The 13,010-nt window shown below is 39.6% G+C and overlaps 1 protein-coding gene across 1 annotated transcript in view; it reads left to right on the top strand.

The window, feature by feature from the left end:
• Window positions 1–13,010, top strand: part of LOC117344279 (receptor-type tyrosine-protein phosphatase N2-like) — a 165,913-nt gene that overhangs the window by 118,385 nt on the left and 34,518 nt on the right. Inside the window, exon 5 of the mRNA XM_033906972.1 lies at window positions 10,584–10,772. Coding sequence (XP_033762863.1) covers window positions 10,584–10,772 — 189 coding nt within the window. The remainder of the gene's footprint in view (window positions 1–10,583; window positions 10,773–13,010) is intronic.

Genomic DNA, 13,010 nt, shown 5'->3' with positions numbered 1-13,010 from the left:
GAGGGAGGTTTAAGTGGACGTAGGGAAGGTAATTGGCTATTGTTGAATTAGGGCAGTTGTAAGGCCTGGCTGTTAGGGGACATATAGTATAGCTATAATGGATTTGCATCCAATCACGGACAGGAACAATAGACATTGAGGCCAGGCCAAACTGGTGATGTGTTGGCAGGTACAAATCTAGATAGGGTTCAACTATAGACACTCAGGCCAGGCCAAACTGGTGATGTGTTGGCAGGTACAAATCTAGATAGGGTTCAACTATAGACACTCAGGCCAGGCCAAACTGGTGATGTGTTGAAAGGTACAAATCTAGACAGTATTCAGTCATAGATTTTGAGGCCAGGCCAAACTGGTGATGTTTTGGAAGGTACAAATCTAGAAAGGGTTCAACTATAGAGATTCAGGCCAGGCCAAACTGGTGATGTGTGTGAAGGTACAAATCTAGATAGGGTTCAACTGTAGACATTCAGGCCAAGCAAAACTGGTGATGTGTCGGATGGGGTCTGTGCTGTGACTCAGTGATATGGTTCTCTTATGGAATGCACATCAGTCTTAATGTTAGGTATAGCCATACTATTGGCTTCAGACTTCAGAAACCTTAAAAAGCTTATGAACTGGACAGATACAATTTTGCTTGGCCTAATTTTGATCACTCCACAAAAGCAATTTTGGTTTGGCCTAAATAGGACCATTCCGCAAAAAAAAAAAAATGGTTTGGCTTCAATTGGACCACTCCACAAAAACCAAACTTGGCTCGGCCTAAATTGGACTGTGATTTGTCCTGCTGTCATCACCACATGATGATAATGAGGACGTGGCCCGAGTTTCCTGACCAGCGGTCATCAGCCATCGACTGCCTGACAGTCATTAACTAAATGAAAGGCAATTGAATAACTTTATTGATTTCACAGTTTCTTCTGTAAAGTGGTGATTTCTGTGTAGTACACAATGGAAATGTGTCATATCCTTGTTCATCTCAGCACTTATCAGGCAGTCTGAATAGTCTGTCTGAATGGTCTGTCAGAATGGTCTGTCTGAATGGTCTGTCAGAATGGTCTGTCTGAATGGTCTGAATGGTCTGTCTGAATGGTCTGTCTGAATGGTCTGTCTGAATGTGGTCTGAATGGTCTGTCTGAATGTGGTCTGAATGGTCTGAATGGTCTGTCTGAATGGTCTGAATGTGGTCTGAATGGTCTGTCTGAATGGTCTGTCTGAATGGTCTGTCTGAACGGTCTGAATGGTCTGAATGTGGTCTGAATGGTCTGTCTGAATGGTCTGTCAGAATGGTCTGTCTGAATGGTCTGAATGGTCTGAATGGTCTGTCAGAATGGTCTGTCTGAATGGTCTGTCTGAATGGTCTGTCTGAATGGTCTGAATGTGGTCTGAATGGTCTGAATGGTCTGAATGGTCTGAATGGTCTGTCAGAATGGTCTGTCAGAATGGTCTGTCTGAATGGTCTGTCTGAATGGTCTGTCTGAATGTGGTCTGAATGGTCTGAATGGTCTGTCTGAATGTGGTCTGAATGTCTGTCTGAAGTCTGTGATTCTGTACATGGTTGAATGTGGTCTGAATGTCTGTCTGAATGGTCTGTCAGAATGGTCTGTCAGAATGGTCTGTCAGAATGGTCTGTCAGAATGGTCTGAATGGTCTGAATGGTCTGAATGGTCTGTCTGAATGGTCTGAATGTGGTCTGAATGTGGTCTGAATGGTCTGAATGGTCTGAATGGTCTGTCTGAATGGTCTGAATGGTCTGTCTGAATGGTCTGTCTGAATGGTCTGTCTGAATGGTCTGTCTGAATGGTCTGAATGGTCTGAATGGTCTGTCTGAATGGTCTGTCAGAATGGTCTGAATGGTCTGAATGGTCTGAATGTGGTCTGAATGGTCTGAATGGTCTGTCAGAATGGTCTGTCAGAATGGTCTGTCAGAATGGTCTGTCAGAATGGTCTGAATGGTCTGAATGTCGGAAAGGTCTGTCGAATGGTCTGTCGAATGGTCGTGAATGGTCTGAATGGTCTGAATGTGTCTGAATGGTCTTGAATGGTCTGTCGATGATGATGGTCTGTAGAATGTCTGTCTGAATGGTCTGTCTGAATGTGGTCTGAATGGTCTGAATGGTCTGAATGGTCTGTCTGAATGGTCTGAATGGTCTGTCTGAATGGTCTGTCTGAATGGTCTGAATGGTCTGAATGGTCTGAATGGTCTGAATGTGGTCTGAATGGTCTGAATGGTCTGAATGGTCTGTCAGAATGGTCTGAATGGTCTGAATGGTCTGTCTGAATGTCTGTCTGAATGGTCTGTCTGAATGGTCTGAATGTGGTCTGAATAGTCTGTCTGAATGGTCTGTCTGAATGGTCTGTCTGAATGGTCTGTCTGAATGGTCTGAATGGTCTGTCTGAATGGTCTGTCTGAATGGTCTGAATGTGGTCTGAATGGTCTGTCTGAATGGTCTGTCTGAATGGTCTGTCAGAATGGTCTGTCAGAATGGTCTGTCTGAATGGTCTGAATGTGGTCTGAATGTTGTCTGAATGGTCATGGTCTGAATGGTTTTGTCTGAATGGTCTGAATGTTAATGGCTGTCTGAATGTCGATATGTCGAATGTCTGTCGAATGTCGAATGGTTCGTAAGGTCTGTCGAATGGTCTGATTGCTATGAATGTGTGAATGGTCTGAATGGTCTGAATGTCTGTCATAATTGTCAATGGTCTGAAGGTCTATGTCTGAAGGTCGTAATGTGCAGAATGTCGTCTGAATGGTTCTGTTGAATGTCTGAATGGTCGTGGTTGAATGGTCTGAATGTCTGAATGTCTGAATGGTCTGTGAATGTCTGTCTGAATGGTCTGAATGTCTGAATAGTCGTCTGAATGTCTGTCTGAATGGGTCTGAATGGTCTGATCTGGAATGTGTCGATGTCGTCTGTCTGAAGGTAGTTAATTCTGTCTGATGGTCGTTGAATGGTCGAATGTCTGAATGGTTCTGAATGGTTTGTCGAATGGGTCTGATTCTGAGGTTGAAGGTCTGTCTGAAGGCTGAATGGTTGTTGAATGGTCTGAATGTGGTCTGAATGGTCTGAATGGTCTGTCTGAATGGTCTGAATGGTCTGTCTGATGTTTTGAATGGTCTGAGTGGTCTGAATTTTTATCGTGAATCATGTCTGAATTTAATGGTTGATGTCATGAATGGTCATGAAGTTGTTGGTCTGTCTGCTAATGTTGTCAAGGTTTGTTGAATTGGTTAATGGTCTTCAATATTAATAGCTACAATCAGAATAGTTTAGGGGGTCAGGTCACTGTACTATTTCGGTCAGTAGGGGCAGTATTCCACTCAGATGCTTGTTAGCTTCTTCTCCTTTATTTCCCATTAGTATCAGTTTGTGTGATTGGTAGCTATTTGTTACAAAAGTGATGTATGGTTTTTGGGCAAGGGCAATGATACCGAGCAGGATCATAGGGAACTATTCTTTAGGTACTGTTCAAAGTTTAGTTTAGCATTATAACAGGAGTGAATAATTCAAATTAATTCCGTAATTAGTATCCAGGGGTGATTGGATAGCTTGTTACAAATGTGAAGTTCAAATGAGTATGTCCCGACTCAGCAAGACTCATATTCAAATTGTTCCATACAACAGTGCTGATATCGAAATTGTGCTCTCTGGTACCATGGGCGGGAGTGCACGTACATAACAATATTCAGACCCAATCCACTTGTCTCAGGATACATAAATATGTTATTTCACAGTTACACTTCGCAGTGTTCTACGTCTGGACTAGGGCAGACCCAACCAGGCTGTACTCATATACAAATATGTGTTGGGCAGACCCAACCAGGCTGTACTCATATACAAATATGTGTTGGGCAGTCCCTACCAGGCTGTACTCATATACAAATATGTGTTGGGCAGTCACAACCAGGCTGTACTCATATACAAATATGTATAAGGCAGTCCCAACCAGGCTGTACTCATATATAAATATGTATAAGGCAGTCCCAACCAGGCTGTACTCATATACAAATATGTGTAAGGCAGTCCCAACCAGGCTGTACTCATATACAAATATGTGTTGGGCAGTCCCAACCAGGCTGTACTCATATACAAATATGTATAAGGCAGTCCCAACCAGGCTGTACTCGTATACAAATATGTATAAGGCAGTCCCTACCAGGCTGTACTCATATACAAATATGTGTTGGGAAGTCCCAACCAGGCTGTACTCATATACAAATATGTATAAGGCAGTCACAACCAGGCTGTACTCATATACAAATATGTGTAAGGGCAGTCCCAACCAGGCTGTACTCATATACAAATATGTATAAGGCAGTCCCAACCAGGCTGTACTCATATACAAATATGTATAAGGCAGTCCCAACCAGGCTGTACTCATATACAAATATGTATAAGGCAGTCCCAACCAGGCTGTACTCATATACAAATATGTGTAAGGCAGTCCCAACCAGGCTGTACTCATATACCAATATGTATAGGGCAGTCCCTAACCAGGCTTGTACTCATCATACAAATATGTATAAGGCAGTCCCCCCCTACCAGGCTTGTACTTCATATACAAATATTGTTATAAGGCAGGTCCCAACCAGGCTGTACCTCTATACAAATATTTATAAGGCAGTCCCTAACCAGGCTTTGTACTCATATACAAATATGTATAAGGCAGTCCCTACCAGGGCTGTACTCGTATACAAATATGTATAAGGCAGTCACACATACCAGGCTGTACTCATTTATACAAATATGTATCAGGCAGGTTCCCAACCAGGGCTGTACTCGTATTTTCTCATACAATGTGTAAGGATTCCTGTTCGATAAAAGTTGGTAGGTGACTCAATATCATAGTAGGCTCAACACATGATAAATTATGGGTTTTGGGTCCACGTTGTTAATACAATATGTATAGAGGCAGTAAAGGGCTGTATCTTTAGTGTACGTCCCAAAGGCTGTGTATTCATATAAAATGTGTGGATCATATCCAGCTGTAACTTTACCTAAATGTAGAGAGTCCACCAGGTTGTACTCATAACTATTGTTGATCCAAAGGTGTGTTCTATACAAATGTAAGGCAAGATACCAGCTGACTCATCAAATGTAAAGCCATCAGGCTGTATCAAATTCAATTGTTAGGCAGTCCAACAGTGCTGATAATGATAAATATGTACTAGGTCCACCAGGTGGAGGCATATGGTGGAGTCCAACCAGCTGTACAGTATCAAATTATTCCCCAGCTGTACTCGATATCAATATGTTCGGCAGTCACAACAGGTGATATCGATTACAAATATGTGTTGGACAGTCCCAACCAGGCTGTACTCGTATACAAATATGTGTTGGGAAGTCCCAACCAGGCTGTACTCATATACAAATATGTGTTGGGAAGTCCCAACCAGGCTGTACTCATATACAAATATGTGTTGGGCAGTCACAACCAGGCTGTACTCGTATACAAATATGTATAAGGCAGTCCCAACCAGGCTGTACTCGTATACAAATATGTGTTGGGAAGTCCCAACCAGGCTGTACTCATATACAAATATGTGTTGGGCAGTCCCAACCAGGCTGTACTCATATACAAATATGTGTTGGGAAGTCCCAACCAGGCTGTACTCATATACAAATATGTATAAGGCAGTCCCTACCAGGCTGTACTCGTATACAAATATGTGTTGGGCAGTCCCTACCAGGCTGTACTCATATACAAATATGTGTTGGGAAGTCCCAACCAGACTGTACTCATATACAAATATGTGTTGGGCAGTCCCAACCAGGCTGTACTCGTATACAAATATGTGTTGGGCAGTCCCAACCAGGCTGTACTCATATATACAAATATGTATAAGGCAGTCCCAACCAGACTGTACTCATATACAAATATGTATAAGGCAGTCCCAACCAGGCTGTACTCATATACAAATATGTGTTGGGCAGTCCCAACCAGACTGTACTCATATATACAAATATGTATAAGGCAGTCACAACCAGGCTGTACTCATATACAAATATGTATAAGGCAGTCCCAACCAGGCTGTACTCATATACAAATATGTATAAGGCAGTCCCAACCAGGCTGTACTCATATACAAATATGTATAAGGCAGTCCCAACCAGGCTGTACTCATATACAAATATGTATAAGGCAGTCCCAACCAGACTGTACTCATATACAAATATGTATAAGGCAGTCCCAACCAGGCTGTACTCGTATACAAATATGTGTTGGGCAGTCCCAACCAGGCTGTACTCATATACAAATATGTATAAGGCAGTCCCAACCAGGCTGTACTCATATACAAATATGTGTTGGGCAGTCCCTACCAGGCTGTACTCATATACAAATATGTGTTAGGGCAGTCCCTACCAGGCTGTACTCATATACAAATATGTGTTGGGCAGTCCCAACCAGGCTGTACTCATATACAAATATGTATAAGGCAGTCCCAACCAGGCTGTACTCATATACAAATATGTGTAAGGGCAGTCCCTACCAGGCTGTACTCATATACAAATATGTATAAGGCAGTCCCAACCAGGCTGTACTCATATACAAATATGTATAAGGCAGTCCCAACCAGGCTGTACTCATATACAAATATGTGTTGGGCAGTCCCAACCAGGCTGTACTCATATACAAATATGTATAAGGCAGTCCCAACCAGGCTGTACTCATATACAAATATGTATAAGGCAGTCCCAACCAGGCTGTACTCATATACAAATATGTGTAAGGCAGTCCCAACCAGGCTGTACTCATATACAAATATGTATAAGGCAGTCCCAACCAGGCTGTACTCATATACAAATATGTGTTGGGCAGTCCCAACCAGGCTGTACTCGTATACAAATATGTATAAGGCAGTCACAACCAGGCTGTACTCGTATACAAATATGTGTTGGGCAGTCCCAACCAGGCTGTACTCATATACAAATATGTATAAGGCAGTCCCAACCAGGCTGTACTCATATACAAATATGTGTTGGGCAGTCCCAACCAGGCTGTACTCGTATACAAATATGTATAAGGCAGTCACAACCAAGCTGTACTCATATACAAATATGTATAAGGCAGTCCCAACCAGGCTGTACTCATATACAAATATGTATAAGGCAGTCCCAACCAGGCTGTACTCATATATAAATATGTGTTGGGCAGTCCCAACCAGGCTGTACTCATATACAAATATGTATAAGGCAGTCCCTACCAGGCTGTACTCATATATACAAATATGTGTTGGGCAGTCCCAACTAGGCTGTACTCATATACAAATATGTGTTGGGCAGTCCCAACCAGGCTGTACTCGTATACAAATATGTGTTGGGCAGTCCCAACCAGGCTGTACTCATATACAAATATGTGTTGGGCAGTCCCACCAGGCTAACCTAACAAATGGTGGCAGTCCCAACCAGCTGTACTCATACACATATGTTGGGCAGTCCCAACCAGGCTGATCAATTGTTGGCAGTCCCACCAGCTGTACTCTATACAATTGTGTTGGATCCCAACTAGACACAGGTGTCAGTCCCAACTATACACATATGTGTTGGGCAGTCCCAACGTGTACCTATACAATAGTGTCAGTCCACAGTACTAGATACAAATGTGTATAGGTCCCAACCACTAGTACTAACAATGTGTTAGTCCCAACTAGGTACTAACATTGTTGCAGTCCCCAACTGACTCACACAATGTGTTCAGTCCCACATGTACCTACACATGTGTAACTCCCAACACTGTACTAAATACATGTGTCAGTCCCAACCTAGGCTATCAAAATGTGTCAGTCCCAACTCAGCTAGTTGTCATCACAACTAGACTACACGTGTGTCATCACAACTAGACTACACGTGTGTCATCACAACTAGACTACACATGTGTCAGTCCCAACTAGACTACACATGTGTCTGTCCCAACTAGACTACACATGTGTCAGTCCCAACTAGACTACACGTTTGTCAGGCCCAACTAGACTACACATGTGTCAGTCCCAAATTAGACTACACATGTGTCAGTCCCAACTAGACTACACATGTGTCATCCCAACTAGACTACACATGTGTCAGTCCCAACTAGACTACACATGTGTCAGTCCCAACTAGGCTACACATGTGTCAGTCCCAACTAGGCTACACGTGTGTCAGTCCCAACTAGGCTACACATGTGTCAGTCCCAACTAGGCTACACATGTGTCAGTCCCAACCAGACTACACATGTGTGTGACAGTCCCAAACAGACTATAGGTATACACGTATGTGTGGATCCGAAGAATGAAAAGCAATTCTGACGGTTTTAAATGGAGAAATAATTTGTTTAATTACATTTTACTTATTAGAAGAATTTGGAACATATTCAAGTATCAACATTTGTATTAATTTAAATGTCAGAAAGTTATAAGTAGTCTTAACAATGCAATTATTCTTTTACAGAAAAAAATCCTTGTAGTCATAGTGATGTTGACGACTTAAAATGATCTAAGTGAAATTCTGAATTTTTAATGTCGTCTAATAGACCACATTTCACAAACCTGTCCTAAAAACATTTTTTATTAACCACATATCCAATCTTAGCTAGGAAATGAAGCCGAGAATGTTGGGAATAAAGGGAGAAACCTTCTGACTTTGTTGATAACAAAAAAGTAATCACATAGCACTTAACGCATACTAATCCATCAGTAAATTTACTCAATGAAAACTGTTGGTACTAAACACAAATTGATTGGTACAGAGTTTCAGGGGAAGTAATCGGGTCCAATTAACAGATGAAAGTTCACGTTCCACCTCATTAAAAGGCATAATTACAAAATTTGATGTACACGGACACACTTACGTTCATTAGATCTCTGTCACAGAAATGTTTGTTATATGGATCACAACACTCGGCCAGTGTTTATATCGGGCAACAAAATGTTGATTAGGATTTCATTCTAAAACAGAAGAATACATTTACTGATCTTTTATGATAATTTTGATAGAAATAGACCAGTTTTCATTTTCCAGTCAAATACTCGACAGTGTTATAAAAAAATACCCATTTCCTGTGTGATAATCAATGAAATATTTTCCCTGAAAGTACATACTATTTACCCCGACAGATCAATGGCCTTCCCATCAGGCCTCGGAGCAGCGGTATGATGGGAGTTTGATCTGGCTGATAAAGGGCCTAAAAGTGTTACACTGTAAATAGACGAGTGTTGCAGTATTGCAGATGATTGGACAATGAGAACTCATAAATACATGATGCCGTTCACACTATTTTATACACGATGAGCTGAAATTGTATTTTGATGGATCTGATCAATACCAAATGGTTCTTTTTTTATGCGATGGACTCCAAATCTGGCCTGATGAGTTGGTGATTACTGTTAACAGTTTTCTCTTGTAACATGTTCAGTGTTTATAGCGGAGAACATGATTGGTCTACACCGGTAACAATACGCATGGTACTGTTATCGCCAGGGGAGGGAGAGAACCAAAATAAGGATGTAGTAATTTGAAAAAGAGATAACGTTTATGTCCAGTGAAGGTATAGTAACAAAATGTCTGGATTTCTATGATGGCTGTACTATATCTGGTGTGAAGAAATTAAACAAAAATTGTCGCCGTGTACAGTGCATGCAATATATATATGAAGACAGACCTGTCGTTAAAAACCCAGAAAGGTCCATGGGGTCGTCAATGGAACATGTTATATAACTGACAGCCGTTGTATGAGGTATGATATTACTGTGACCAGGGACTTTACTATACTCGACAACAAAACTTCACACCTAACCATTGGCTGGTTTGAAAGGATTTAGAGCGGAGTAGAGGTATATATATTATGTGTCACATACATGGACCGCAGGATCAATGATTACATCGTCCTGCTGTCGGCTTTGTCTGGTAGAGAAAGCCGTCGGTATTCACAGCGTAAAGAGTGAGGAGTAAAGAGTGACAATGAATCGAGCAGTAGTTCCTCTCTATATGGCCCCTAATTGGTCCATGACTCTCCAGAGAATCAATTTGAATTGCCGAGTCCATATTTTCCTCAATAATTTTAACACAATGGAGCCAACTCGAATCAGATCTCAAAGGCCTGATAAAAAATGGCTACCATGAGAAAGTTAATGGTTCGCCTGGTAACAGTTACCACACTACAGAACTGTGATATTCTCAAGATCACCTAGATAACCTAACCCTAACGCATCAAATTTCACAGCTTTACTTGCTAATTAAACTTTATTGTGAGATAATTATATTTCAGTTTTTGGTTTTGTTGGAATGTTGAATTCTTGATTGAGTTTTTTATATGAATTATTGACATGATGGACTGAGATTAGTAAAATGATGCTGCCATCAAATTCTGCTTAGAGAGGATATGCATAAAAAAATTGAGTAGAAATAATTCCTATCATTTTTTAGATTTTTTAACAAAATGTTGCTTTTTATTGATTTCCAACTTTCAAGTGCTACAGAGGCTTAAGTTAAAACATTTTTTTCAGCTTTATTTTCTAGCTGCGGAAGTTTTTTTCTTGATTCATTGAAATAAATTGTGATTTTGAAAAACTTGTAGTAAAAATTTGCATGTGTTGTATATTTCAGAACCAAGTTGAGGTCAAGCCACCAGATGACCGGTACTTTGTGTTGACCTTTGTCCTTTGTGGCTGTATTGCTGGTATATTACTGGCTGTGGTAGTCATTTATCTGATCCGTCGCTACAGCAAGTCTAAGGAGAAGCTAGCTCAGCTGTCCGCCAATGGAGATAATACAGAGGCATCAAAGGACTACCAGGTAAGTTTACCTGTATATTAGGTATATAGTAATTACCAGGTAAGTTTACCTGTGTATAGGTATATAGTAATTACCAGGTAAGTTTACCTGTGTATAGATATATAGTAATTACCAGGTAAGTTTACCTGTGTATAGATATATATAGTAATCACCAGGTAAGTTTACCTGTATATTAGGTATATAGTAATTACCAGGTAAGTTTACCTGTGTATAGGTATATAGTGATTACCAGGTAAGTTTACCTGTGTATAGGTATATAGTGATTACCAGGTAAGTTTACCTGTGTATAGGTATATAGTGATTACCAGGTAAGTTTACCTGTGTATAGGTATGTAGTGATTACCAGGTAAGTTTACCTGTGTATAGATATATAGTGATTACCAGGTAAGTTTACCTGTGTATAGGTATATAGTGATTACCAGGTAAGTTTACCTGTGTATAGGTATATAGTGATTACCAGGTAAGTTTACCTGTGTATAGGTATATAGTGATTACGTGGTAAGTTTACCTGTGTATAGATATATAGTGATTACCAGGTAAGTTTACCTGTGTACAGGTTTATATAGTTATTAAAAGGTAAGTTTACCTGTATATAGATATATAGTAATTACCAGGTAAGTTTACCTGTATATAGATATATATAGTAATTACCAGGTAAGTTAACCTGTGTATAGATATATATAGTAACTACCAGGTAAGTTTACCTGTGTATAGGTATATAGTGATTACTAGGTAAGTTTACCTGTGTATAGGTTTATATAGTAACTACCAGGTAAGTTTACCTGTGTATAGGTATAAAGTAACTACCAGGTAAGTTTACCTGTGTATAGGTATATAGTGATTACCAGGTAAGTTTACCTGTATATAGGTATATATAGTAATTACCAGGTAAGTTTACCTGTGTATAGGTATAAAGTAACTACCAGGTAAGTTTACCTGTGTATAGGTATATTGTGATTACCAGGTAAGTTTACCTGTGTATAGGTATATAGTAACTACCAGGTAAGTTTACCTGTGTATAGGTTTATAGTAATTACTAGGTAAGTTTACCTGTGTATAGGTATATAGTAATTACCAGGTAAGTTTACCTGTGTATAGGTATATAGTAATTACCAGGTAAGTTTACCTGTATATAGGTATATAGTAATTACCAGGTTAGTTTACCTGTGTATAGGTATATAGTGATTACCAGGTAAGTTTACCTGTGTATAGGTATATAGTAATTACCAGGTAAGTTTACCTGTGTATAGGTATATAGTGATTACCAGGTAAGTTTACCTGTGTATAGGTATATAGTAATTACCAGGTAAGTTTACCTGTGTATAGGTATATAGTAATTACCAGGTAAGTTTACCTGTATATAGGTATATAGTAATTACTAGGTAAGTTTACCTGTGTATAGGTATATAGTGATTACCAGATATGTATATATAGTGACCACTAAGTAAGTTTACCTGTGTAGAGGTATATAGTGATTACCAGGTAAGTTTACCTGTGTATAGGTATATAGTAATTACTAGGTAAGTTTACCTGTGTATAGGTATATAGTGATTACCAGGTAAGTTTACCTGTGTATAGGTATATAGTGATTACCAGGTAAGTTTACCTGTGTATAGGTATATAGTGATTACCAGGTAAGTTTACCTGTGTATAGGTATATAGTGATTACCAGGTAAGTTTACCTGTGTATAGGTATATAGTAATTACCAGGTAAGTTTACCTGTGTATAGGTATATAGTGATTACCAGGTAAGTTTACCTGTGTATAGGTATATAGTGATTACCAGATATGTATATATAGTGACCACTAAGTAAGTTTACCTGTGTATAGGTATATAGTGATTACCAGGTAAGTTTACCTGTGTATAGGTATATAGTAATTACCAGGTAAGTTTACCTGTGTATAGGTATATAGTAATTACCAGGTAAGTTTACCTGTGTACATGTATATACAGTGACCTTTAAGTAAGTTTACCTTTGTAGTCTTAAGGATCTTGCAATCTGTACATGCAGGGACAGTAACCCATTCAGCCAATCTGGTGATTGGTCGTTGAATAACCTTGAGTCTTCATCTGTTTCAAATTTTTTTCAAAATCTGTTTTTGAGAATTTAATGAAAAAGTTTTCATAGTAAAGCAATTGGTTGTAGAGATTTTCTTGAAAAAGTCTCAGTTTTAGGGAATATAACAATCCTTTAGAATTTTAGAAAATGTTCATAAAAATGTATCCCTTTAAGATTT

The sequence above is a fragment of the Pecten maximus genome, chromosome 15 (assembly GCF_902652985.1).
Source record: "Pecten maximus chromosome 15, xPecMax1.1, whole genome shotgun sequence".
NCBI lineage: Eukaryota > Metazoa > Mollusca > Bivalvia > Pectinida > Pectinidae > Pecten > Pecten maximus.
This window is presented reverse-complemented; position numbering and strand designations above follow the sequence as displayed.